This window comes from Pituophis catenifer, unplaced genomic scaffold, assembly GCF_029215685.1.
Source record: "Pituophis catenifer annectens isolate HBS135680 unplaced genomic scaffold, rPitCat1.0.hap2 SCAF_2, whole genome shotgun sequence".
In the NCBI taxonomy this organism is placed as follows: Eukaryota; Metazoa; Chordata; class Lepidosauria; order Squamata; family Colubridae; genus Pituophis; species Pituophis catenifer.
This window is the reverse complement of record NW_027256882.1, coordinates 259,873,623-259,900,958: the sequence shown is the minus strand read 5'-3', so window position 1 is coordinate 259,900,958 and position 27,336 is coordinate 259,873,623. Positions and strand designations below refer to the sequence as shown.

The 27,336-nt window shown below is 34.9% G+C and overlaps 1 protein-coding gene across 1 annotated transcript in view; it reads left to right on the top strand.

Annotated features, from left to right (window-relative positions):
- The window catches only part of RASGRF2 (Ras protein specific guanine nucleotide releasing factor 2), a 106,413-nt gene that overhangs the window by 60,520 nt on the left and 18,557 nt on the right, over positions 1 to 27,336 (top strand). Inside the window, exons 14-18 of the mRNA XM_070935794.1 lie at positions 1,030 to 1,278; positions 2,104 to 2,486; positions 7,620 to 7,745; positions 9,854 to 9,943; positions 15,145 to 15,251. Coding sequence (XP_070791895.1) covers positions 1,030 to 1,278; positions 2,104 to 2,486; positions 7,620 to 7,745; positions 9,854 to 9,943; positions 15,145 to 15,251 — 955 coding nt within the window. The remainder of the gene's footprint in view (positions 1 to 1,029; positions 1,279 to 2,103; positions 2,487 to 7,619; positions 7,746 to 9,853; positions 9,944 to 15,144; positions 15,252 to 27,336) is intronic.

Sequence of the window (27,336 nt, the reverse complement as noted above, 5' to 3'; positions counted from 1 at the left end):
TAATTGTGTTCTCATGTTACATATGGTTGTCTAGTTTTGTTTAAATTCAGATACAGATTAAATAAAAATTAGCAGTTTTATTTAATTGTATTAATTCTGCATTTCATGAGAATATGTTACATTATATTGTCAATCATTCTTTCATCTATCTAGCTATCATCATCATCATCATCATCATCATCATCATCATCATCATCATCTATCTTTTTAAATGAATTTCCTGGGACCAAGATTTACAATTTACTGCTAAAATTTCATGTACATCTCATAAATAACCCTGAAAAATAGATATGACCAGTAATAAAATATTCATGTATTAGCTCTCCTTCCAGGATGTTATATGTCAATTATATTATCTTTGTTTTTATTTGGCCAGTCAGATACATTTGCAGAAAGCAGTGGGTTACAAACCAGTAGTTTTTTGGGAAGCAAAAATAATGTTAAAGGTTAGGATTTTTTTCTTTTCATCATATATTTTTTTCAAAATTAAAGGACTTCAAATAATAGCAATAGCACTTAGACTTATGTACTGCTTCACAGTGCTTTACAGCTCTCTCTAAGCAGTTTACAGAGTTAGCATATTGCCCCCAACAATCTGGGTCCTCATTTTACTGACCTGGGAAAGATAGAAGGCTGATTCAACCTTGAGCCAGTGAGATTCAAACTGCCCAATTGCAAGCAGCTGGCAATTAGCAGAAGTAGCCTGCAATACTGCATTCTAACCACTGTGCCACCATGACTCAAATAAAGAACTTAAAGTCAAGAAGGCTGGAAGGCTTCAGGTAAAACAAGAGATGCCCTAAGCATATTGGTGCTCATGTCTCCATATTGGAAATTTGGCCCATCGAGAACCCATGAGACTATTCCATTGGCCATAAATATGATTTTGATTTTATAAGTAGTGTCTACTTAATATTATAAGCAGAACTTGTTTCTTCATATCAGAGACAATCTGCAAAAAAAAAAAAAAAAAAAGATCTCCGACTTTCAAAGCAACTTTTGTAATGTTTTTCAAATAATGTTATGTAGGTCTGATGCCCGTCTCCATAAAGATGACATTGACATCTGTTTCAGCAAAACTCTGAACTCCTGCAAAGTACCGCAGATTCGTTATGCAAGTGTTGAACGCCTTTTGGAAAGATTAACAGACTTGAGATTTCTCAGTATTGATTTTCTTAATACTTTCCTACATACTTACCGCATATTTACCAATGCAACAGTTGTACTGGAAAAGCTATATGATACTTACAAACGGCCTTTCACCTCCATCCCTGTCAGGTGAGTTGTTTTCTATTTTTTACTATTTTTATGAAAATATTGGTAATAATAGTCTTCTTGCAAACTGCATTATGTATTAATGGTTTGATAGAACAAAAATCACTTTTGTTCTGCAAGATGCACTTGTTAAGTGAATCTGGTTTCCCTCAATGACTTTGCTTGTTAGAAGCCAGCTGGGAAAGTTACAAATTGTGATCACATGACCCTGGGACACTGCAACTGTCACAAATACATACCAGCTATTAATTGTTTGAATTTTGATCACATGACCATGCAAGAGTTGTAAGTGTGAAAACTTGGCATGTCACTTTTTTCAGTGCCATTGTAACTTCAAACAGTCACTACATGAATCTGTATCTGTACAGATTCATGTACTGTATCAAAACTATCTGTAGTTTTGGAAATTTTCTACGTGGTATTCAGAACTACTACCATACAATATTTTTTTAAAAAAAAACAAAAACCAGGTACTTGATAGTTTGGACATTCTATTCTCCAGATAGGCAATCTTGGACTAAGTTCTTGGCAAAGACAGGCCCTGCCTATAAATGTGTTACTCTAATCTCTCTGACCTGTGTTGTTGCTGATAAGAATACTTGACAAGCACCAACTAGATCCTAACCAGCAAGGTTGATCTTCCTAGCACATGGTGATTTCTTATCTAATGAAATCACAGATTATAGGAATTAATTTTGTATCTTGGGTTTTTCATTTTCCAGGATGTTTCCAATTGTATGTTGGTTATAGTATTTTCTTTATAAAGTACTTTTTAAAGGCAGTTCTGGCATGGTAAAATTACTTCTGAGTTTTTTATTTGTTCTCTAGGTCTTTGGAACTGTTTTTTGCTACTAATCAAAACAATAGAGAACATATGGCTGATGCAAAGTCACCACACCTCTGCCGCAAGTTTTCTTCCCCTCCACCTTTATCTCTCTCTAGGACATCTTCACCCGTTAGAACAAGAAAATTATCATTAAATTCTCCATTAAATTCAAGAATAGGAGCATTAGATCTATCTGCTTCTTCTGTTAGCAGTCCTACCTCAACATACAGCCCTGGAATATCATCACCCCCCATGTCAACGAAAGTGCCACTGGATCTCAGCAAAAGCCCTTCATCTCCAGAGCAAAGCCCTGTTTTTTCAGAAGACAATTCAGAAAATCCACGCAATGAGCTTTGCAATAAGCTACGAAGAAGTATTCGAAGAGGTATTTGTCTGTCTATCTATCATATCTACTGTATCTATCATTTATCTATTTCATTATATATGTAATAACTTTATAATGTAGTCTTCTTCAATGTGATCTCCTCCAAGTGTGGGGGCTAGAAATCTTACAATATCCAGACATCCAGGCAGCAGCTAATGGTTATGCTCTCTGCAAGTTTGGGAGTCTCTAGAAATTAAGTTAGGGAAGTGTTGGATATTGTAGCTAATGAGTGCTCACTATGATTAATGTGGTTAACTGGATTGCTGTAGAATAGTGGAAGTGGTTTTGCTGATGTTTTGTGTGAATACTGCCCATCAGATTTCTGATACCAATATTTCACTTAAATGTATATGTGAAAAGAAGTAAAAAGCAATATTGGAAAAATAAGCTTTTCTACTTCCAATGCAAGGATCTACAGTTAGGCTAGAAAAAGAGTTGTTATCATGCAGAGCCAGATACTGTCAGTCATGTGTGTTAATGTTTACTTAATAGGTATGTATGCTATATGGATTTTTATCCCACATTTGTTATTTTTATAAATAACTCAAGAGCGTGACAATGACTAATATTTCCCCCTCCTATTTTCCTCACAACAACAACCCTATAAATTGGGTTGGGCTGAATGAGAGTGATTGGCCTGAAGTCATACAGCTGGCTTTCATGCCAAAGGTGGGACTAGAATTTACAGTTTCCACCTTGAGGTTTTAATCACTAGGCCAAATTGTGTCTCTGCCATTGCTAGAAACGGGAAAAAAGATTGTATGGGGATTTATTTATTTATTTATTTATTGGTTCGATTTATATGCCGCCCTTATCCGGAGACTCAGGGCAGCTTACAATGCGTTAAGCAATAGCCTTCATACTTTTGTATATACCTGCTTAGTAGGGCTTTTGCCCCCCCCCAAAGTGGTGTTCTTTTTTATACAAAGTCAGCTTATTGCCCCCACAATCCAGGTCCTCATTTTACCTACCTCGAAAGGATGGAAAGCTAAGTCAACCTTGAGCCTGGTGAGATTTGAACTTGCAGTAATTGCAGGCAGTTGGTGTTACTTAACAGTGCTTTAGTCTGCTGTGCCACCAAGGCTCATCACTCTTTATGCGTTGTAATTGCAGTAAAATAGTCCATTACTATGAATTTAATAACATTTTAGAGGCATCTCTTCCACTTTACATTCATTCTCTTGGGAATGTCTTCATATTTTTTTCTTCTTTTTATTATTCTCTTTTAGTTTATTTCTTTCTTTCCTTTTTTATTTTATGTTCATTTCCCCCCTGATGTCTTCTTGACACTATCAGATACATATTTATCAGATAAAACATGTATAACCACTCATCAGCCTTGTATGTATTACCGATTCTCTTGTTCTTTCAATATAAACAAATCAATCATGCTTTTAGTTTTGTATTAATTCTTTTAAAATAGATAAATGTGAATACATAATGTATTTGAAATAATTTTTTTCCTAAGCAGATCTCCAATCACCATATTGATTCATTCTTGGGTCTCCAAACAGCCATGTGACTTTTTCTCTATTTTTTGTCCCATTTCCCATTTATTTATTCATATCACCTAATATAATTTTTTTCTATTTTTTTCTATTTTTTTCTTGGATCATTCATTGAGAATATTGCACAGTTTTCCCCCAACTTTTCAATGGTTCTTCTATTATGAATGTGTATGAGTGTGACAGAGCAGCAGGGCCTTGCCTGCCAAAGGGAACTTACTGGGCCTAGTTGAGAAGGAGGCAGTGGGAAGGAGGCAGCTTTTGCATAAGGCAGGAGAAGTATGAAGTTCTCACCTAATCATGGTGTGGTTCTCACCTAATGACCAAAACTAGGATTACTGGAATTACCATTGCTAAAAAGTGTAGTCACGTGATGTTTCAACTAACAATTGATTTGCTTAGCAATGGAAATTATGATCCAATTAGGGTTGTTATATGACCACAACCTATACATTATGTGCCTGAGATAATTTTTTCTTACAGATTCTAGGTAGTAAAATCCAGGCTACAGCCTGTATTTTTCAAATGTGCCACATTAAATGCAGAATAACTGTACTAACCTATCTTGTGAAATATATACTGTAGTTCAGAACTTAGATGAAAACATTTTCCAGTTTTTTGAACTCTAAAACTCCCATTTATCAAGTTACAATTAGAAAATAGGCTTCGCTTTTACTTCATTTCTCTGTTCTTATATTTAAAAAGCATTCTATAGTTAAGGAGTCACTGGCAAATTGTGGATATAATTAAAAGATTTTCTGTTACTGTTTTTAAAAAATATATTCCTTTTTACAAAAAAAATTAATTCCATTTATCAGGAAAGGCAAAATAAATGCTATTTCAGTTATATAATCATAATAAAAAACTTCAAAATGTGAACTTTTCTATTGTTATGTATTGTATATAGTGTATAGTTGTCAGCTGAAGTTCTCATTCTGGTCCTCTATTGGAGCGGGAAAATACTCTTTCCTAATTGGTTGTTTGGCTGATCAGTTTCATATAAAAGAAGCTGTGTCAGCCAGGGAGAGAGATTGCCTCACAGGCAGTATTGAATAAAGAACTGTTAGAAATCACTCTGGCCTCGCCTCCATTCTTCACCCAGAACTTAACACCCATGGTCAAAGTAAATGGGATTGCAGACAGAATTTAACCCTGATAAACAGAATAACCTGCAATAGAGAAATGCTAATTACTTCTGTGCAAAGGATGTGTGTTAAATGCCCATGTCAATGGACTGGGAGGACTTAGAGCAGCGATGGCGAACCCTTTAGAGACAAGTGGCCAAACTGCAACCCAAAACCCATTTATTTATTGCAAAGTGCCAACATGGCAATTAGACATTAATGGCTGTGTGTTGTGTTATTTTGAAGGGACAGCACATTTACACTGTTATACAAACTGTATACTCACTACTTTACATTGTAGCCAAGTCTCATTTCTTCAGTGTTGTCACATGAAAATATATACTTAAATATTTACAAAATGTGATTTATTTGACAGGCCTAATTAAGCTTTAGGATGAATATCCTACATTCCTTTCCCCCTCTCCGAAATAACTGAGCAGGGATGTAATTGTAATAACTTCCCCCCTTTCCTAATATTATAATAATATTTACAGATGGGCAGCAAATTGGAAAGATATTGGCTTTCAAAAGCTGCAGCTTGGAGGTGTGGCCCTGCCCCTTTCCATCTGCCGTGGAGAAAGGCTCCAGTTCTTTCTAACCGAGTGCTTCATGTTAGTCTTTCCTTGCTTCTTTTCCTCTGGGGGTGGAGGGCTTGAGAAAGGGATTGGGGGAGCCCTGGTGGGATCAGGCGTCTCGCAGAGCAGCCTAGGGGGAGGGGTCTTCACCCTGGCAGAAAATGAGGGGGCAGGAAAAGAAGAGCCTGACGGAGTTGGAGCTGCAGAAGCAAAGACTGATGTTTACAGAGGGCCGAGGTAACCACCCCCTTGGCGAATTCTGTGCTGGGGTGACAGCGCACGTGCCCACAGAGAGGGCTATGAGTGCCATCTCTGGCATGCATGCTATAGGTTTGCCACCAGGGACTTAGAGTGATTCATGCCTTATTCACCTCTCATCTACTGCAAATGGTCCAAAAGACACTAGTGTGGACAATATTTGGTGTCTCCCATTGAATTCATAAAACACAAAGCAAGCTTCTGCTTCATGGACTGCACCGGCTCCCAATGGGCTTCTACGTCTGATGCAGACATATGACTGACATAAAAGAGTTATTAAAAATAACCTAATTCATGCAAATATTATTTTGCATTTTTTAGCTTATAATATGAGATATCTGGATTTTCTGACAGCCTAAAGAATTATTCAGGAGCATTTACTGAAGAAGAAGTGGCTAATATTGTGAGAAAGCTAATAATGAACGGGAGAGTCACAGGATTGAAGGAGCCATGTAAAATATCACGTCCAACTCCTTGCTCTGTACAGAAAGTCAAATGCTTAAAATACCGAGGATAGATGGCCCTTTAGCTGTTCTTGAATCCAGCCAATGAATGGAAGCCCACTATTTCTTTGGGTAACTGGTCCCATTGTTGAGCTGTCACTGTTAGGAAATTGTTTTTACCTTACAAAAGAAACAATGTTCTACTATAAAAATAATTATCACTGCCAAATAAAGTGTTAAATCTAGAAGTCAAATATGTTCCTCATTATCAAGTGCTTTCCCAATCAAAGAGTGGAGCACAGTAAACTCACATCTGGAAACAATTCATGGCCATGATTTTATTATTCTGAATGTTAGTCTTCTGAATGAAGAAATTGGAATTTTGGTTCAGAACCATCATTATTTTTAGAAAGCATCCTTTAAGGCTTGTGATATCAAGGGGAAATGTTTGACATCTCTTGTGATAGATAGAACCTTAGGAATTAAGCTGATAATATCTGAGCTTGTCTATTCTTCCAAGCTTGAATTAGAATAACATTATAGAGGGGATAATTTTATGGGGGAAAAAACTTCTCAACTAAATCAAGTCAGTGGTGATTTATTTTAAATATTAATGTGTAGTACTTGATAGATGAAAGGATTTTTTTTCATAAAGGTAGAACTAAATCAAATCTCAACACTGAAAAGAAAAGCTTTTCTCAGTTAACATTTAATACCAAAATGGTTTTGCAAACTATTTTTAGTGAGCTATATGTTTCCTCTTTCATTAAGCAGTCTTGTAATTCAAATTCCTTCCTTGTTTCTTTAACCTGGATTCTGAGATTTTGTGTGCACCATTAGACTGTATAAATAGAACTGGTGCAAAAAATCATGGATAATATGGGTGTCAAGATTATATCAATATAGTGATTAATTATTGAACAATGGTGTTCAAATAAAAACCTCTGCAATTTTATCACAATTTGTATAAACTGAATACCTCATACACACCATACCCCAGTTGATCCATGAATTACTAGACATTGTGCTCATCAATTTAAAAACCTGTTGAGATATTTTTTTTCTTTCAATTATGTATTTTTATATGTGGAGTTATAAATGCTGGTTATTTACTGCCCAGATACAAAATACATTCACATTTGTTTCTGCACACTGAAAATTAAGTTTTTAGAATAAGAATTTAGTATCTTTCCTGTATTTCTATAGTTCTTATTTTTTTTTATAGCAGGAGTTTTGGAATCTGTACCGGTTGATCATCCTATCCCAGAAAGTGCCTCAACAGTAGATCCTCCTGAGCTGTCTCCATGTAGATCCCCTTCAACTCCACGACATTTACGTTACCGGCAGACAGGAGGTAATATGAAAATATTGACTTCATTACAAAGCTCTGCTTCATGGATTTAAACTGTTCCAATAGGATTTGAATTCTTGTGTAACTCAGTCTGGATTGCAATCTTAGTCCTGAATTTGTTTCTCTTTTTTCATTTTTTTTATCTCTAGGATATTAATTTCCTATTTTTTAAATGCTTGTTTATCACACAGTATATAGAAAAGAAAATGTAAATAATACCATTCAAAATAACACTGGCAGCAAGAGAATTTTTTGCATTCAGCTGTGATGAAATGTTCTGAAAAATTTTGAACAAAATATACATTTGTTTGAAAAAGAAACATTAACTTCAGCCTTCTGATAGATTTGTGTGATACAAGCTGAGGGCACATTTTGGCTACCTGATGTGAGGAAGATACATACTATTGTTAGTGAGAAATAAATCTATTTTGTACCTAATAGTAAAATAAGTGTATCCCGTATATACAGTATAGGTAGATGTCCTAATCTGGCGAAAAGGCTTGAAATTAGCTATTACGGAAACTGCAGAGAGTATAAATACTAGTTAACAATAACCCCAATGATGGCCTTGGCATTCTTTTTCCTTCCTTCCTTCCTTCCTTCCTTCCTTCCTTCCTTCCTTCCTTCCTTCCTTCCTTCCTTCCTTCCTTCCTTCTTTCCTCATAATACATCTGAGGTATACTGCATGCTACTGAGATATAAAGAATTTAAAATATTTCAGAGGTAATAAAGTATATATGTACAGAATCATACAGTATTCGCATAATATGGCATTAATAATTTTGCCTATATAATATAGGGTCACAAACCACTAACAAACAGGAAAATCAAAGACCAGGTTACTGTTAAACAGAATGAAATTTGGGAAGAGGACTATGGATTTGAGCCTAAAGAACATAATGTTGTGGAATCCACTTAAGTCATTAGGTGTTCGCCTGTTTTGGTTACTCCCTCAATGTGAAGAGACAGGGGCATAGCCCAAAAAACAAAACTTCTCAATGGTGGCCCAACTTTATGGAACATGTAGTCCCTGGATAAGATTTTGTCCTTAAAATCTTCCTTTTAAAATAGGCTTTTAATATCTTGAAGCCTAATGAGAAAGAAGGATAGGCATCTTTGTATTTATTTATTTTTTATTTGTTTATACTAACATATTTCAAGATTGCTTGTTAAGATAGATTTCTGTACACTCCTCAAAGTCATGAAAGTGGAGCAGAAATGAAATAAATAATGAACTGTGTTTGCTTCCGTTCTTGAGTTGCTGTAAAGATTCAGACTAGACATACTGTATCAACACTCTGGAAAATTCAAACAAATTCATGCCTGCCTTGGTAGAGCTTGACAATGGTACTGTTACTATACAGTAAGACTCATTCTATAAGCTAATTCATTTTTGGGAACAATGGAAAATACTAAATTCAGTGTTCGAGAAGCAGGAGAGAAAGAAAGATGTAATTCATATAATATATAATTCAAAGCAAATAGGGATATGGATATGACGACAGCAAAAACAACACAGCTAATTACAAGTGGGAGACGGCTGAAAGGGCCTATTACGCGTGCAATGGCCAAATTGATTAATGAGATATAAAGGCAGAGATCTCTGTAATGGTAGTTTAATACTCTGACGATGTCAGCTGATGGCTGACGAAAGCTTAGTAAAATAAAAAATTAATTATTTTCGTTCCGGAGCTCGTAGAATGTCTGCTTCTTTTTTTACAAATATACCTGGAACTCGTATTTTTAGAATAGTTTGTAATATATGTATATGTATATGTATATGTATATGTATATGTATATGTATATGTATATGTATATGTATGTATGTATGTATGTATGTATGTATGTATGTATGTATATATATATGTTTTCTCAGGTTTTCGCGGGTGTTTGTATGTAGCTCTTTGGTTATTCGGGTCTTCTCCCACGTAAAATTGGAATTTTACGTGGGAGAAGACCCGAATAACCAAAGAGCTACGTATATATATATATATATATATAATGCAGAGATATTCAACTGGATTTTTATTTATAAAACAAAGTTAAGTGAGGTGTTTTTATTTATAAAACAATGTCATCTGATGTTGTATTTATTTTTATTTTCCTTGCAGGACAGGTGACTGACAATGGTCATTGTCCTGTTTCTCCTGCTTCGGCTTTTGCTATTGCTACAGCTGCAGCTGGTCATGGAAGTCCACCAGGTAAGATTACTAGTAGATCTATGTGAATCAACCCTGATTTGAATTGAACTGGATATTTGAGCATGATAAGTTTCCAATTCAAGATTTAAGGACAAACCAATTTATTCTACCTGATATGAGATTTGATTTTTAAGAAGAAATTGTTAGTCTGTAATGAGAAGTATCAGAACATGTAATGCTTCTTCAGCTTTTGGACTGAATGGGATAGAAATATTAAGGATTACAGAGCCAAATTTAAATTAATATCTTCACAAATGCTGCTACAATAAATCTTGAATTGCATTTCCAACTTAAAAATAAACTTTTTGAAAAATTATAAAATATGATGCTTTTATGAAAAACCATTGAAAAACAATGACTACTGATTTTCCTTGTGGAGCTGCCATGAGTCTTGGCATCATTGTCAAGCTTAGCTCTTCCAGGGATGTATCTCCTTAATAAGTAGCCGGACACCAATGTAGCTTAATAGTAATATTTTATGTTAATTGCTGGTTGGCAAAGGCAGAAGGAGCAATCTGGTAAAAAAGATTACAGTAAGATATGCATTCATTTGTTTGCTTGTTTTCTTACTTAAGTACATATGTTCTTCTGACTATACTAATTTGTAAATGTTTTGTCTCACGCCCCTTCGGGCAAATATTTAACATGGATAAAGAAAATGATGTTACGATTACAAAACTAAAAGGAACTACATTTGGTGAAATTGTCTGTGCTGTAGCTGTTGAAAGTGCAAGCAACATCTGCCTAGTTGCTAGCATTTCAATATCTTATTTTTACAAAAATCAAGAAAAATAGTATTTCTGTTATAAAGACTGCAGTTTTTTCTAAGTATGAACCTGTACTTGGCATTTTCTTCCTATTGCTTTTTATTGGAAATCTGTGTATTGTTTTATCTCCAAAGTGTCAACTCTCTGAGGTGCAAAGACTGAACATAAATTTGCTTCAATCTGTCTGTAAATTATATATCCATCTACATATATTCTCTTTTCCTTGTAACTTTCACAAACTGTGATGAATTTGAATAGAATTCTATTTTTGTTCCAGAAGTAAGAGCTGTTTTGAAACTGGAGAACTGTTGCTTAGCAATTCTATCAAATGGTTGGGTAAATGCTTTCTTTCAGACTGGCAAATCACACTATGAAGCTTTTATTAAGCAATTATTAAGCAATAACCTTGTATTAAAGTTACTGTTATCTGAGAAAGATAAAGAGGACTCCTCCTTGTTGATAAATACATGTTAATAAATATATCTCCTTTTATAAGGAAAGGCGATGTATTTTGGTGATAGTGCATATAAGGTAAGTTCCAAATTCAGTCCTCTGGTCTTCAGTTAAAAGCATCAGCAGGTGATGGGACCAAGTTTTCCAGGATGTCCTTGAGATACCCTAGGAGACCAATAATACTTTACGTTAGACATGATACCTGTTAATAATGCCTCTGAATTCTAATTTATATTAGAAGTTAGTGAAATGTACACAGCTTTATTTATATTAATACATTAGAAATCTCGGTGGTGGTCTGTTCTTGCCCCATGATAAAGTCTGCACTTGTGGTAGTGCCAAAACAAAAACAAATCTCATTTTATTTACATTTTATTTTAATTAAAATTAAATATACTTATGCTTTATATGTATTTAAATCTGTTCAGATGTTTTTATAAGGAGAAGTATTTTTAAAATAAGTAAATTCTAGTGCGGAAGAAGCAGGAGATAAGGAGTAATTAAATAACTCGCTTCCTTTTTTGGATAATAATTTATTACACAAATGTGTATATTTTTTACTATGTAGACTCTTGAGAATGTATCTGTACCATTCAACAGCAGTGTAGGAAGTGACTTTTTGTAAAAATTTCAATTGCCTGTCTTCATTTGAATAATGCTGAAAAACTGTTATAGAAACACAGGATTAGTCAAGATTCATTCTGTTTTGACAGAAGGAACATTCTTATTTATGTGAGCAAAATAACTCATTTATGACTCATTGTTTCTCTTCAACTGATTTAACATTAATTTGAACAAGAATTGCAGTTTCATATAACAATAGTATAAAACAAAAAAATCAAAATGCTGCACATCTTCATAGGTATTGTTAATTAAATCCTGTGGTTGGAATGGCTGTTCAAAAATCTTCAAAAATACTCCAGACATTTATTACTTCTTTAAAAAAAGGGGTGTTTGGTGGGTGCTTGTTTAGAAATTTATTAGAAAAACAGGAACAAGAAAGTTATCAACACTCTTCATTGCAACATTCTTTCCCATTGGTGGCTGTATAAATGAATGAGAGTAAGAGTAATTAAAATTTTAAAACTGCCTTGCTAGAATATAGCAAGAATATAGTTGAACAGGCGTCTGAACAATGATCATCTGGATGGAACTGGACAACAAACAAATATAGTAAATCAATAGCAGAGATTGTCATCTCTATTCCTGACATGTTTTGACAATCAAAAATGTATTGCCATATACTATGTGTAAAAGCTACATTTATAATTGCCTTATCTAGTATTTGACTGATAGCTCTGGGCATCCTAAATATAAGCTCTTGTTATAACCACAGTTATAGTGGTTAAACTATCAAATTTTGTAGGAATTAAGTATGCAAGGTATGTACAGCTGAAAGAAGAAATATTTGTTTTCTTTTTGCCTATATTATATTCTTTTGTCTATTCTACTAAGTTACTATTGAAACATCCTGAATGTAACTGTTGTTCTGTTCACTTGCTTTAAGTATTGCAGAGTTGCTGCTCTGCTAGTTTATAGGCTGGAAATAAACATTTTCTTAACATTTTTTCCAAGCCTTAATAACTGTAGTTATTTTTATTTTTTTGTTTTTATAACTAATACGTTTAAGTAGAATATTTAAAGTGCTGGTAGCTTTCTATTAATTTGTGTAGCTGAAAATTGGCTTAAAGTACTTTCATGAATTAGTTCACATGTATAACATGCGATTGACATTTTCAGAATTCCCTTTATTCCCTTTTGCATATTAAAATATAAATTCCATTAATAACTAAGTACAAAGATGGCATAGCCTCTTCAAAGTAAACTATTAAGATTGCATTCAACTAGCGTAGCTTTGATTTTATCATGTTGAATAATAGACAGAAAGTTAAATGGAGGTTCATCATAGAACTAGAAAATGTTGAAAGTTGGCTTGTTTAGTCCCCAGATAAATGATAGAGCCATACAAAGAGAAAATCTCATCTCTAATTCTGTGATATACGACAGCAATATGTGCATTGCAAGCAATGCAATAAGTAGTGGAAAGATTCCTACGAAACAGCACACTTCAAGTGGTTGACTGTCTCCAAATCAGTCAGTAGGTCCTGAAAAGAAGTCAAGCATTCTCCCCAGAAGTAGAATAAGTCCTTCCAATCCCAACTATAGGAAATCTGAGAAAAGGAGAAATGTGCTCTTTTTCTAAATATGGAAACCATTTTGAAGTTTCCCTGCATGTGAAACTGTCTATTCAGTTTTAAGGGAATCAGTTTGGTATAATGGTTAAGATATCAGGCTAGAAACAGGAGACCATGAGTTCTAGTCCTGCTTTCAGCATGAAGCCAGTTGAGTTACCCTCTCTCAGCTCTAGGAACCAGGCAATAGTCAAATAATTCTGAAATCTTGCTAAGAAAACTGTAGACACTACAGGTAGTCTCTAGGATGCTATAAATAGAGTGACGCCTGGAAGCTATAGCATCTGTCTATCAAATGTTTGGTATATTTAATTTGTCTGAACAGATGGACAGACTAACTGCTCACATGGACACTCAGCTCTAATATTTCTGGTTATACAGTATGGGAAATAGATATCTATACATTTATAGAATTGTAGTTAAATCTGCTAGATTCTGTATTGCACTATTGCTTTGAAAATACACGTTTTATCATCTGATGGCTGTCTTAGAGCCAGCCTTAATCTGGTTGGAGTTTGCGGCTAGATGTGCCTTTATGCAATTTAGATTAGATGTGTGCTATTTGAAATGCTGTTAATACACTCTGCAGGACCTTGCCTTTGAAAAATGATCAGAGACTTCAGTGATCCATAAAGCAAATGGTCATGTTATTAACAGAAGCAACATATTGAGACTAAGCAATTACATTAATGTATTAAGAAAATTGTGAACCTTAATTATTTGATCCTTAACTACCAATGTTTGAAACCATAAGGAATTGACTTATTAAAGACTATTTACCAGTAGGCGTTCATGTTTGGGTAAGGTTAGAAAAAACCTCCTTGACAGCATCAGGTGTGCTGCTCAGCCTACCGCTTTCTTTGTAGTTTTGGGAAAAAAAATCATACAATGAGAATTTGAGATTAGGTAGTCCTCAATTTATGACCACAAATGAGCCCAAAATTTATGTTGCTAAGTGAGAAATTTATTAAATTTTGCCCCATTTTGTTGCATAATTTTTTAAGTAACTCACTGCAGTGCTTAAATTAGTAACATGGTTGTTAAGTAAATCTGGTTTCCCTATTGACTTTGCTTGTCAGAAAGTTGGAAAAGGGAATCATGTCACCATCATAAGTATGAGCCAATTGCAAGTGCCCGAATTTTGATAATGTGACCATGGGGATGCTGCAATGGTCATAAGTGTGAAAAATGGTCATAAGTCACTTATTTCAGTGCCGTTGTAATTTCGAATGATCACTAAATGACCTGTTGTAAATCGAGGACTACCTGTATTTGGTATAGGGAATATTAGCTACATTCCCCACAATGATACAGTAGCTGCATGTATAGATAGTTAAATTGCATGTCAATTTAAAAGTTAAAAATCTGAGTGGGTAGTAGGGAATAGGTTATGAACAATTAATTTATTGTTTTTTTTCTTCCCTTTTCTAGAAAAATTGCACTTGTGCTTGTTTTAAAATGACCCACATGTTGCTGTGTAATATTATAATAGAATATTGAATTCACTTTATAATAATCAGGATTATAGAAAAAAATGAAGCAATTCAAGCAAACATTTTGTTTATAAATGCAGGAAGCTCTTTTGGCAGTTGCAAATATATGTTGTTAACATTTAATATATACGGTATGTGTAAGCAAAATTTTCAAAATCCTTTGTGTGTCAACAATGAAAGGTTTTTTTTTAAAAATGGCTTTATCCAACCTAGCTATACTGTGAAGAATTTTACTTTGATAATTTTCTTCATCTAATTGATTTTATTTTATTTTATATCTCCTTTAAAATATGTAGCATTTAATAATTCTGAACGAACATGTGATAAGGAGTTCATAATACGTCGAGCAGCTACTAATCGTGTCCTGAATGTCCTTCGCCACTGGGTGTCAAAACATTCTCAGGTACTTTTTATAATATGTGTTTTCATGTGAAGCAGTGACACATTCTTTCCACAATTTATGTATTGTAGAAATTCTCCTATTTTCCAGTTTTACAAAAAAGTCAAGAATTTATTAGAGTCGCATCCTTTTTTGTCTCTTTGAGATGTTAGCCGTGCTGAATGAGAATTCTGGGAATTTTAATGTCAACACCTATATGGTGAAAACTCTGCTAGCATTAAACTTTGTAATAGCTTGCATATAATTTTTGGCAGCTTTGCCTTACACTAAGTAGCTCTTCTGGATATTGCTATTACATGGTTTCTATAAAATAAGGTTTGTACAATAAACTGATATGAAAGTCCCCCCCCATTATTTCTAAAGTATATGTAAGGCTGTCAAGAATCCAACACTGAATCAGCAAAACAGGTTTTCTGTATGCTTAGTTAACTCCTTCTATGATCGGGGCTTTGTTAAATGTAATTGGATTTTTGGCATGATTTTAGAGCAGATAATAGAATCATTATACTCTCTAAATTTGATCCATGGTCCATCTTAAAATTAAGTGTATTAACCTAGAACCAATTATCTGGGTAATATCATTTCCTATAAATTGTGCTTGACATTTATAGCCTCAAGAGTTCAATTGTGTCAATAGTAGTGCCAATCTCATTTAGAAGATGTATTCTATTATTGGCATCAGCTATGGAAATGAAGAATTGTGTTTTTTCTTGCTTTTGAGGGCCGTTTCTATTTTCTAAAGGATTATACCATAGGTTATTTATCTATAATTATTGTGCTTGTGGAAAATGGTACTGTGGCACAGCAGCTTTACACACAACAAATAATGTTTGAATGGTATGTATCATGTTTATTGGCCCACTGATACAGTTACTTAAGCAGCAGTGAAATTGATCCACATCACCTGTCCACAATCTGTCCCCTTTCAGATTGTGCTGGAATACAGTTCCCACCATCTGGATAGCTTTGACTGGAAACAAGATAGTAGCACCTGAAGAGCACAAAGTTGGAGAAAGCTCTCCTTCTAACTCGATTCCCTAGATAATACTCTGATGTCAGTCTTGACATGCTAAATCCTTATTTATTTATTTTATTGTTTATTTATTGGTTCGATTTATATGCCGCCCTTTCTCTGGAGACTTAGGGCGGCTTACAATGCGTTAACCAATAGCCTTCATACTTTTGTATATACCTGCTTAGTAGGGCTTTCGGCCCCCCCTAAGCGGTGTTCTTTTTTATACAAAGTCAGCTTATTGCCCCCACAATCCGGGTCCTCATTTTACCTACCTCGAAAGGATGGAAGGCTGAGTCAACCTTGAGCCTGGTGAGAGTTGAACTTGCAGTAATTGCAGGCAGCTGGTGCTATTTAACAGCACTTTAGTCTGCTGCGCCACCAAGGCTCTTATGATTTAATTCTAGGTAGGTTTACTTGGAAGTGACTTACTTGACTAAATATGCTTAGGTTTGAGCTACATAATTACAATTAATTAATTATTAATTAATCACATCAAGGGGATTGTGAAGTTATTTTTTCTTATGTTCACACTTACTACTACTGCAAGCTTCTGTACATCCACTTCAAGAAAGTAACAGCAGCATACTGTACATTTTTTGCCTTCATCTCTTCATGGTTTTCTACTAGGGCAACAGACTATTGGATAGCATGAAACTTGTTTGCTATATTATTCTGATGTTAATGCACTTCCATGTGATAATGATCTTTTCCAAATTAGATCAAGTATATCTTAAAATTATGCCATAACTATTCACTGCTTTCCAAATTAACTTGACTAAGTAAAATATCATAAATAAAATTGTTCTTTAGGCTTTGTGCGTTTATGTAATGTCTTCATTTACATGCACAAGACTTATGATTGAAGCTGTGTGAATTAATCAGCCATGTGATTTTCAAGCTTTTAATTCAATTATAAGGCCTGCTCTACAATATTCTGATTAAATACTTGGTCTTGTCTGAGACAATTCAATATCATATTAAGTTATAGGCTGCCAAAATAATAAAAGGGGTTTAAAAATTATAGTCATTTTATTAACATATTTGGTGTATTTAAGCAAATGATATAACCAAATTTGATAGACTGTTGTTTAAGAAATAACTGGTAGTTTCTTCAAATGCTTAGCTTTTCCTGAGATACGTTTTCAGCCGAGTCAAGAGGGTATGTTGGAATTGGTCATTTATCTTTCATTTATGTCATTTATATTATATTAGCAATTGTGCTTCATTTAAAATGAACATAGCTGAGACAAACTGAATAGGATTTATTTATATATTAATCATTCTGAGAATTATAAATTGTGGGTTTATGTGCATTATGTGATTTATGACATTTTGTCTAATTGTTTAGACTCTCTTCCTGTCCTTAAACAAAATCAAAATTATCATGAACCTAGTGCTTTAACTTTAAGGGATCCTATTCTGAACAGCATTCCTGAACAGCACCAGGCTCAAACCTGAATTGGGGAGAACACTTAGGCTTCTGATCTAGAGATTCTTGAGTAAGAATAAAAAGCCAGGAGACTCAGCTGCTGCCTATGCCTTAGTTCGAACTTCAGATAGTAAGTTATGTAGCTAAATATGATTTTAATCGCAGCTACTCCTTTTAGATAAACATCATGCAAATTCTTTTCCAGGGAAAGGATCAGAAAGGGATCTTTTCATTAAACACAAGCCACTAAAACTAATGCAAACTAGTTTCTTTCTCTGCTAAAATACGTTTACTGTTTTGGATTATGCATCTAATGAAATACCAGGAAATACTACTACTATTACCAATAATAATTTATTAAATTTATACACTGCCCCATTCCCAGCAACATTGTTTTTCCCCTGTTTTAAAATTCTTTTAAATCAAAATTTTAATCTGTTTTAAATTATTGGGATTTTTTAATTGTCTCGGGCTAAATTATTTAATCTGGCTTTAATTATGTCTTTTAACTTTTGTATTCATGTATTTTATTTTGTGCCTATTCACCGCCCTGAGTCCTTCGGGAATAGGGCGGTATATAAATCTAATAAAACAAATAAACAAACAAAACAAACACTGAGCAGTTTACAATTGTTAAAAAAAGTTAAAACAAGGAACAACAACATACAATCCACAAAAACAGCACAAGATAAAAGAAAATAATGGCAAAGAAAAACAAAGAGAGGAACAGAAAGGAAGAGAGGGATGTCCTATTCAAAGGCCTGGGAAGAAAGGCAGGTCTTTAAGGCCCTATGAAATACCAGTAGGATGGGAGCCATTTGAATCGAGAGAACCTCATTTCAGAGAACCTCATTCCAGAGGGCAGGTACTTCTACAGAGAAGGCCCACTTCTGGGGTCCAGACAGATGGAATTGTTTAATCAATGGAACCTGGAACATGTCAACCCTGCTAGATTGAAGTAGTCTGAGCAGATACTGTGAATGATAGATGGTCTGTTAAGTAACCAGGCCCTGTGCAATGTACGACTTTATAGAAAGTGACCAGTACCTTCATTTGCATTTTGCAAATTCAAAATTTGCAAAGCTGTTCCTTTTGTACAAGAAAGCTACCCAACTCTATATCTGGAGATGAACTCTACACAGTGGTACAGCCTTATTTGGCATTATGATTGATGTATATCTCTCATTACATGTTCACTGTATGTACATTTTGAATTCATTTGTAGGAACATCATATTAAAGATAGCCCAGGATGCAATATTGAGTACAATATCCTCTAAACCTGAAATATCCTTCTCTTCTACCATTTTGAGAATCAATCTATGTAATATTTTTTATTTACTGGAAATGTAAAATATAAATTCAATGCAAATCTTATACATAATGTATTTAAAGTATGATAAATAAAATATATAGCATGCAGTAAGAGATAAAAAATAAAACACCGTAATAAAACACAAAGGACATTAGGAAAAGGGGTCTGAAACTACAGGTATCGCTCGGAAAACAGAACAAGGTGGGACAACATGTATATCATGATTTTTGTACTTGTATCAGACTTTATTACATCCTTACATGTTTTACCATTTGGACAAAGACCTCATGATATACATGTCATCATTTTGACTCCCAATCCCAGGTTGATGATTTCACATTGTATTGAGTTTTATTCTAGAGAAAGAGGTGTGGAGGAAGATAGAGTGACCAGATCTCCATCTGGAGCACCATGCAAAGCTTTTAAAGAAAGGTTTTGTTAATGTTTCTGTTGCTATTAATTGATTGTTTAATTCTTAGTAGATTTTTTTTCTTTTCTCTAAAAAGACATGAGAGGTATCTGTGTTTTATCAGAATCTCAACACCTACTCATTGATATATTGGCTCTTCAGTAAAAAATAGTCCATTATGTGAGTTGGATATTTAGCATCCAGAATGCATACTCCCACAGCTTTCCTGTCACAACATCTCATAGGTATTTGCATTTCGCCTCAGTAAAGCACAGTGTTAAATAACATGCTATAGCAAATATACTTTCTTATTTGACACACAGAATTCTTAGATTCATGGTGGCAAGCTATATGCTTTTCTGTTTCCCATCATGTTACATGCATTTATGTTCTGCGAACACAGCCCTAGTTCCTTAGAAGCTAGCTAGATGGATGAGCAAATAGTTGCCCAGGTAGCTGTATTCCATGCAGGGCAGAAATGCTACGATGGAGGGCTTGAGCTACGTGAATAGCTAAAAATGGTAAGATAACACATGGAGCAACCTAGAAGTATATAAAAATGCTTCCTTAGTACAATGTAACACATCACCCTAAAGAAAAATATTGTGAAATGTCCTAATTTTGGAATGATTACAAAAATGGTGTAAATTACTAGAGAAAGAAAAAACAGACTTCTTGAGTTAGAGGAAGAAATGAAACTGGGATGTAGAAATATAGGGAAGATTTTTTTTCTTGATTATGGAGTCACAAAAACAAAAAGATAAGCTATGTCATTGTCAGGATAAAGAGGTCCGGGAATGCTATTTGTCTTACTGGATTCTTTGAGTAACGTACTCAATCAGGTACTTACTCCAATTTGGTTGGCTTTGGATTTCAGAAGATAATACAGGAAGAGGCAAGGACGATAAAGCTACAAAGAGTGGCAGAAGAAAAGAAAGGGAAGTTTATTAAGCAAGGCAGAATTTGTTCTTATATATAGGCAAATTATTCCATCTTGAAAAATAGTGGGGCCCGCACAACACTCCTCCCTCCTACAGACAGACTTCACCATCAGACTTCAGCTGGTGGCTTTCAACTAGGACTTTCAGAATTCTCTTATCAGCATAGCCGTTGAAAACAAATAAAGAATATGCTTGCATTTCCAATGTTAAAAAATTTGAAATCAAAATGAAAAAAATGTAATTATTATCAATAACTGTCAAAGCTACTATGTAGAAGTTGTACTCAATTAAAACGATAGTACTAGGAAATGAAAATCTTTGGCTAGATAACAGCTTATTTGCTTGAGAGATTTGAATGTTCCTCTTAACATTTACTTTGACTGTCAGTTTCTGTAGTTTAGTTACAGTATAAATAATACAAGTAAGGAGCTTGCCAGAAATTCAAAGTAGTAATATATTTACATTACATTTTATTTATTACTTAATCGTGAGCAATATGGTAAAAGAGACAGATAGATAAAGAGTGAACTTTTGTTGAATTTTATCTTGATGACTTCCCACTGTGAGATGAATTATTTTGATATTCATGTTTGTACAGTCAAAATAACAGACTTTGATGTCAGGGATGATGAAATCTTTAGTACAGACATTGGCTGGTTTAGTCTTAATACTAATACTAAAATATGGCTGCATTTTCATGAATCAGCATACTGAGCTTATTGCAGTTCCTGGGAAAAATAATTGCCCAGTGATCCAAAGGGACATTATTGATGAAAACAATTAACTGACCTAATAAAAACTATCTTGGGGTGGCTTACTCCCAGCTAACAACTCCTGGGGATTTTCCCCCCAGATTTTAAGTGTCTGTGGTATGATGAGAGTCATGAACAATTTGTCAAGAAGTGGCTTAGCTATCTTCATTCCCTTTTTATCTCCTTATTTCAGGCCTACTACATATACAGGGAGGAATGAAAATTAAAAGAAAAATGAAGATGGAAATATTGCTTTGTGGAATTGTTTTAGATTCATGTCTTTATGCTCTAAAGACAGAACGATGGGTTAAACTGGTCTTGATTTTGTATTGTATGCTCTGATAAACCCAATTTATTTTAGAATATATTCGAACTATTTATGATCTGATTCTGTATGGAACTACTGGAATTCTTGATTTTCCCAAGATGTTGGTCCTTTAAATAACACAATTAAGTGTGCCATATAAGTGCAACCTCTGTGATTTAAGCTTGCATTGATGTACTTCTCCCCTTTTTCTAGTTATCAACTGCAAAATGTGGAGTATTTTTTTTCCTCCTTTAACTATCTGTATCTTAGCATTATATCTAATCTGTGAGTGATGGTCACTTTCAATTTGGTGTATAATATATTTTTCAGTTATTTTTTCATTTCTTTAAACAATGTATAAGCTACTCATTGTGGAGGCAACACTTAAGTGACATACTAGCACCATAAACATAATTTACAATTCAAAATAGAAAATAAAAACCCCTCTTTGCTTGTTTGTAATTAAAGCTATTTACATTTCCATGTGTTTACATAACAAAAAAACTGCTGTTAGTTGAAAATATATAACTGGCTTTCAGTGAAACTAAAGGAGGGAAACAGTAGGTGAAAGAAACTTACATAGTTTTGAGAATGCCAGAAATCAAAGCTACTAGATAAGCAGGTAACTAATATATCTTGAGTAAAGTGTAATTTGATAAGGAAGACAGTATGGTAGTTAAAATGGATTAGAAACCTTGAGTTCTAGTCATCCTTAAGCACTGAAGCTGATTGGGTGTTCTTAGATTGGTCACTCTCTCTTAGCCCAGCCTAACTCACAAGACGTATTGAGGTTCTGTTATGCTACCTTGAGCTATAAACATAAAAAGGGTAGGTTATAAATACAATAAATAAATATAAAGATAACTTATTTCCACTTTAAATAAGAATGTAGTGTATTTTGAAGTAAGATAACTGCACAGTTAGAATTGTACCGTAGATAACTTTTGGTTTCCTTTTAAGTAGTTTTCTAAATGTGTTCAGTTTATCCCTCTCGTGATGCTAAGTTACATTCCTCCGTGAATGTATTTCATGGAAATGTATTTCCATAACGAGATTCTGAACTGGTGGGAAAAGGTAGTTGTGGAGTATGGTGTCAAAAGTTTATAACCACAACCCATTGAGAAATGTATTCATAAAATTTCAGAGCTTTATTCTTAAGCATTATATCACTCAAAAATGTTTTCTTCCTTGTCTCATATTTCATGTAACAAGAATACATTTCTTCCTCTTTTCCCCTACTGGATTTCTAATGTGCATGGTTATCATGGCAGACAAAGAGTATATCATGGCACTTAAAATACTATTAGCATTTTTCTTTATCTTGTGTGTAGTAAATTCACTCATGCTAGGGCCAAGGATCATTAGATGTACAGTAATACATCCCACTTCATTTCTGGTGTTAGAGAGGTCATTTTTCTTTTCGACATAGTGTTGATACGATTTTGATCCCATAGTAACAGTAGTAACAGCAGATATGGAAAAAGTGGGAAACAAGGATCCACAACTAAAGCAAGCATTCAGCACAATGGTGAATGTGTAAGGAAAGAGCAGAAAAGGATTTTGGAACATCGGAAAATGTTCCATTTTGGCATGTTTCAGATGGGAGTTTATTTAAAAACCACAGTATCTGCATTTAAAACAATGGAATAGGATGCCTTTGCATGCAGTGTAAGTTTTGCATTGAAGACTGAAAGGTTAACTTTTGTGTCTACTTCAAAGATACTTGTTATGGAACATTTTTGTTGAGAATTTAACTCACTCTTTTTTTAAAGTTATTTGTCAAGAACGTATTAAATAATATATATAAGTATAAGCATGAATTGAATACATAAAATAGATATGAATAGAGGAAACATTAGGACAGGGATGGTAGGCATGCTGGTGCTCTTAAGCATGCCCCTTACAGATCTCTTAGGAATGGGGTGAGGTCAATGAGCCTTGGTAGTACAGTGGTCTAAAGCACCCTGTTATTAAGACCAGCTGCCTGCAATTACTGCAGGTTTGAATCTCGCCAGGCTCAAGGTTGACTCAGCCTTCCATCCTTTCTAAGGTAGGTAAATTGAGGACCCAGTTGTGGGGACAATAAGCTGACTTTGTATAAATATACAAAAGGATGAAGGCTATTGCTTAGCGCATTGTAAGCCGCCCTGAGTCTCCGGAGAAGGGCGGCATATAAATCAAAATTATAATAATTATAATTATAACAGTAGACAGTCTTAGGTTAAAATTTTGGGGGTTTTTGGGTGAAACCACAGAGTCCGGTAGTGCATTCCAGGCATTGACCACTCTGTTGCTGAAGTCATACTTTCTGCAATCGAGTTTGGAGTGGTTCACTTTAAGTTTGTATCTGTTGTGCGCTCATGTGTTGTTGTGGTTGAAGCTGAAATAGTTATTGACAGGTAGGACATTGTAGCAGATAATTTTATGAGCTATGCTTAGGTCATATCGAGGGCGGCATAGTTCTACGTTTTCTAAGCCTAGAATTTCAAGTCTGGTGGCATAAGGTATTTTGTTGCGAGCAGAGGAGTGGAGGACTCTTCTTGTGAAATATTTCTGGACACGTTCAATTGTATTAATGTCCAATATGTAGTGCGGGTTCCAGACAAATGAGCTGTATTCGAGAATTGGTCTAGCAAATGTTTTGTATGCTCTGGTTAGTAGTGTGATATTACCCGAGAAGAAGCTACGCAAGATTAGGTTTGCAACCTCTTAATGCCTTTTTGGTGGGCTTTGGCACTTAGATCATTAGATATGACTACTCCAAGTTCCTTGACAAAGTGAGGGTCATCTACAAGGTCGTGTCCGCTTAGCTTGTATTTTGTGTTCTGGTTCTTTTTGCCAATGTGTAAGACAGAGCATTTGTTGGTTGAGATTTGGAGTTGCCGATTGTTTGACCATTCCGACACAAAGTCAAGGTCTTTTTGAAGGGTAGCAGCATTGTCGGTGGTGTTAAATATTTTTACATCATCGGCGAAGAGAACGCAGTTGCTTATAATATGATCGCAAAGGCATTATGTATAATATGAAGTATAAAGAGTGTTGGTCCTAGAACACTGCCTTGGGGGATACCGCTATTAACAGGTGCAAGATTTGACGGAGCGCTCCCTATTTTGACCACTTGTTGTCTGTTTGACAGGAATGCAGCTATCCAATTATGTAGGGGTCCGGAGATGCCATAGGATTTTAGTTTTAGAAGTAGTTTGTCATGTACCACTGAATCAAAGGCTTTACAGAAGCCTATGTAAATTGCGTCTATTGCTTTTCCCTGATCGGGATTTGTAGTCCATATATTTTTGCAGTGTAGAAGTTGTAGATTACTTGATAATTTTTTTCTGAAACCAAATTGTTTATTAGAGAGTAGGTTGTTTCTAGGTGGAGGGTAATGGATTGGTTAATGATTGATTCCATGACTTTTCAGGTGATGCAGCATAAAGAGATTGATCTGTAATTTTCAACTAGGCTGAGGTCTCCCTTTTTGAAGATAGGGATGACCATGGCTATTGACCATAGGTTGGGTAGGGAGCTGGTCCTGAAGGATTTTTCATAGATTATGCTTAGGGGTTATGCTATAGCAGTGGAAAGCTTTTTTAAGAAGTATGCACATAGTCCATCAGGTCCAATAGATAGAGATGATTTTAGTCTGCGTAGTGCCTTATCAACATTATCTTCTGTGAAATCTATTTGTGTTAGATCGTTGAAGTTATTTGTGGTATGACTAGGGAATGTTGGGCATGAGCCATTGCTGTTTACAAAGACTGAGCCAAAGAATGTGTTGAAGAGGTTTGCTTTAACTGCTTCGTCATTGCATTCTTTACCATTAGGTCCTTTTATGGGTGGGATGGATCTTGAGTCTTTAAGTTTGTTGTTTACAAAATTATAGAAGGCGCAGTTGGATTTCGTGCACAGGAGGTTCTCTTCTTGTTTGGTGTGGTAATTGGTGCTTTCAGTCTTTATTTGGTGGCATATATTTTTGTAGCGGCTTTTAAAGTTAGCTATATAGCCAGTTTTGTTTTTTCGCCAGAGGGAATTTTTTTTTGGATTGGAGCTTTCTTATTGATATGGGTAATTTGTTTTTCCTGATTTTGGTGGTGATTAGTGGTACATATAGTTTAATAACTCTATTGATTTTGAGCAAGAAAATGTTATGGTAGTCTTTGGCAGTGTTACAGCCAGAGAATAAAATTTACCAATCAACAGATGAGAGGTCAGTGTCTATGAGATCATAGTTGGCTTTTTTGAAGTTGTAGTTGGGTATCCCATTATTTTGGTGATTTTTGTAACGGCGTATATTGAGACAAAAGTCAATCATGCTGTGGTCACTGTTGAAAAAGGGTTCTTTTTGTAGTCCATAAATTGAGTTTAAGCTGTTGCAGAAGATGAGGTTGAGGCAGTTGTTGAGTCTAGTGTTATTAGTTACTAGTTGATCTAGACCTAGATTTGTAACAGCATTGTATAGGGTTGTATGGATGGGTTCAGTTGTACATTGTTTATTGTCCAATTAATAAGAGGTAGGTTGAGATCACCAAGAAAGATGAGAGAGTATGGGCAGGAGGCTGCCCACATTAGTAGTGAAATTAACTTGTTTGCATGTGCAATATCGTAGTCAGGGGCTCGGTAACATAGTAAGAAGTGAAGTGTGGTGTTTAAGGACAGTTCACAGACAATAGTTTCTGGAAGAGCGAGTTCATGTGCAACTTGAATATTTTTTAGGTTTAGTGACTTTTTGTAGAAGATAACTAGTCTACCCCCTCTGCAAGTTTCGCGATCAGACCGGTAAACGTGATAGTCTGTTACTGTGATAATGGAGTCAGGGAGGGATGCGTTCAGCCATATTTCACAGACAAATATGATGTTAAATGTAGCAGTTTTTAATAAGAGGAGGAGTTCGGGCATTTTGTTTACGATGCTGCTTGTGTTTATTAGTTTGCATTTGAGGTCAGTAGTGGTTGGTATTGAGGAAGTAAGGGGCGTGCGTACCTAGTTTTGGATGATGGTTGGGTGGATGTTTTGGATGATGGATGATTGGATGTTTTGGGTGATGGAAGGTTGGATGTTGGGGGATTGATTGTGGGTCTTTTTATGCAGTCAGCATGGTAGTCGATATATAGATTTGTGTCGCCTTGGTCTTGGCGTTTTTTGAGTTCTGCACGGAGTTCATGGGAGGGGATCCGTTGTAGTAAGGATAGGTCAGGCCGTGATCGAAGTTTGCTGTGGTTGTGGTTGGATCTGGCAATTGAATTTATAGTGTAGATAAACTTTCATTTGATGGCCTCATTTTTGCAGATGACTCTACAGAATCATGGGGCCACTGAGCCATCGCTGTTCTTATATTCTGGGCCATCTACTGAAACCTCAATGATTTTGTTGGGGGAGATAATTGGTGTGTGATGATTGCTAATGATGTACAATGTGCAATGGAGTACTTTTTGTTCAGGGTGAGGTAGAGGATATTGGTAAGGATTTTGAGGCAATGGAGTACTTTTGTGCAATGGAGTATTTTTTGTTCAGGGGCTTCAGGGGTGATTAATTAGTTTAGTTCAACTTTAACTTTGACCTCTAAAAATGACAATGGATTATGCAGTAGCTGTAACATGCTACCTCTTGGTACAAGCTCACAAGAGGAGAAATATTCCACTGGAGAATATCATCAAATTGTTGTTCATGTCTCTCTCATTCTGTTTACTGAGTGATTATGGAGTAGTAAGTTATCAGGGCAGCTTCTTTAGCTTCCATCTTCCAGCATAGAACATTGTCTGGATAATTAACTGCATTTATTCTGAAATTTCTTCTTGCAAAGCTGTAAGTATCAAACAACTTTTTTTAAAAAAAAAATAATATAATAATTCATACTTGAACATTACAGAAGTAACTATTTCTTACTAGGAATAAACTAAAAAACTCCTGACTTCATTAGTATACCC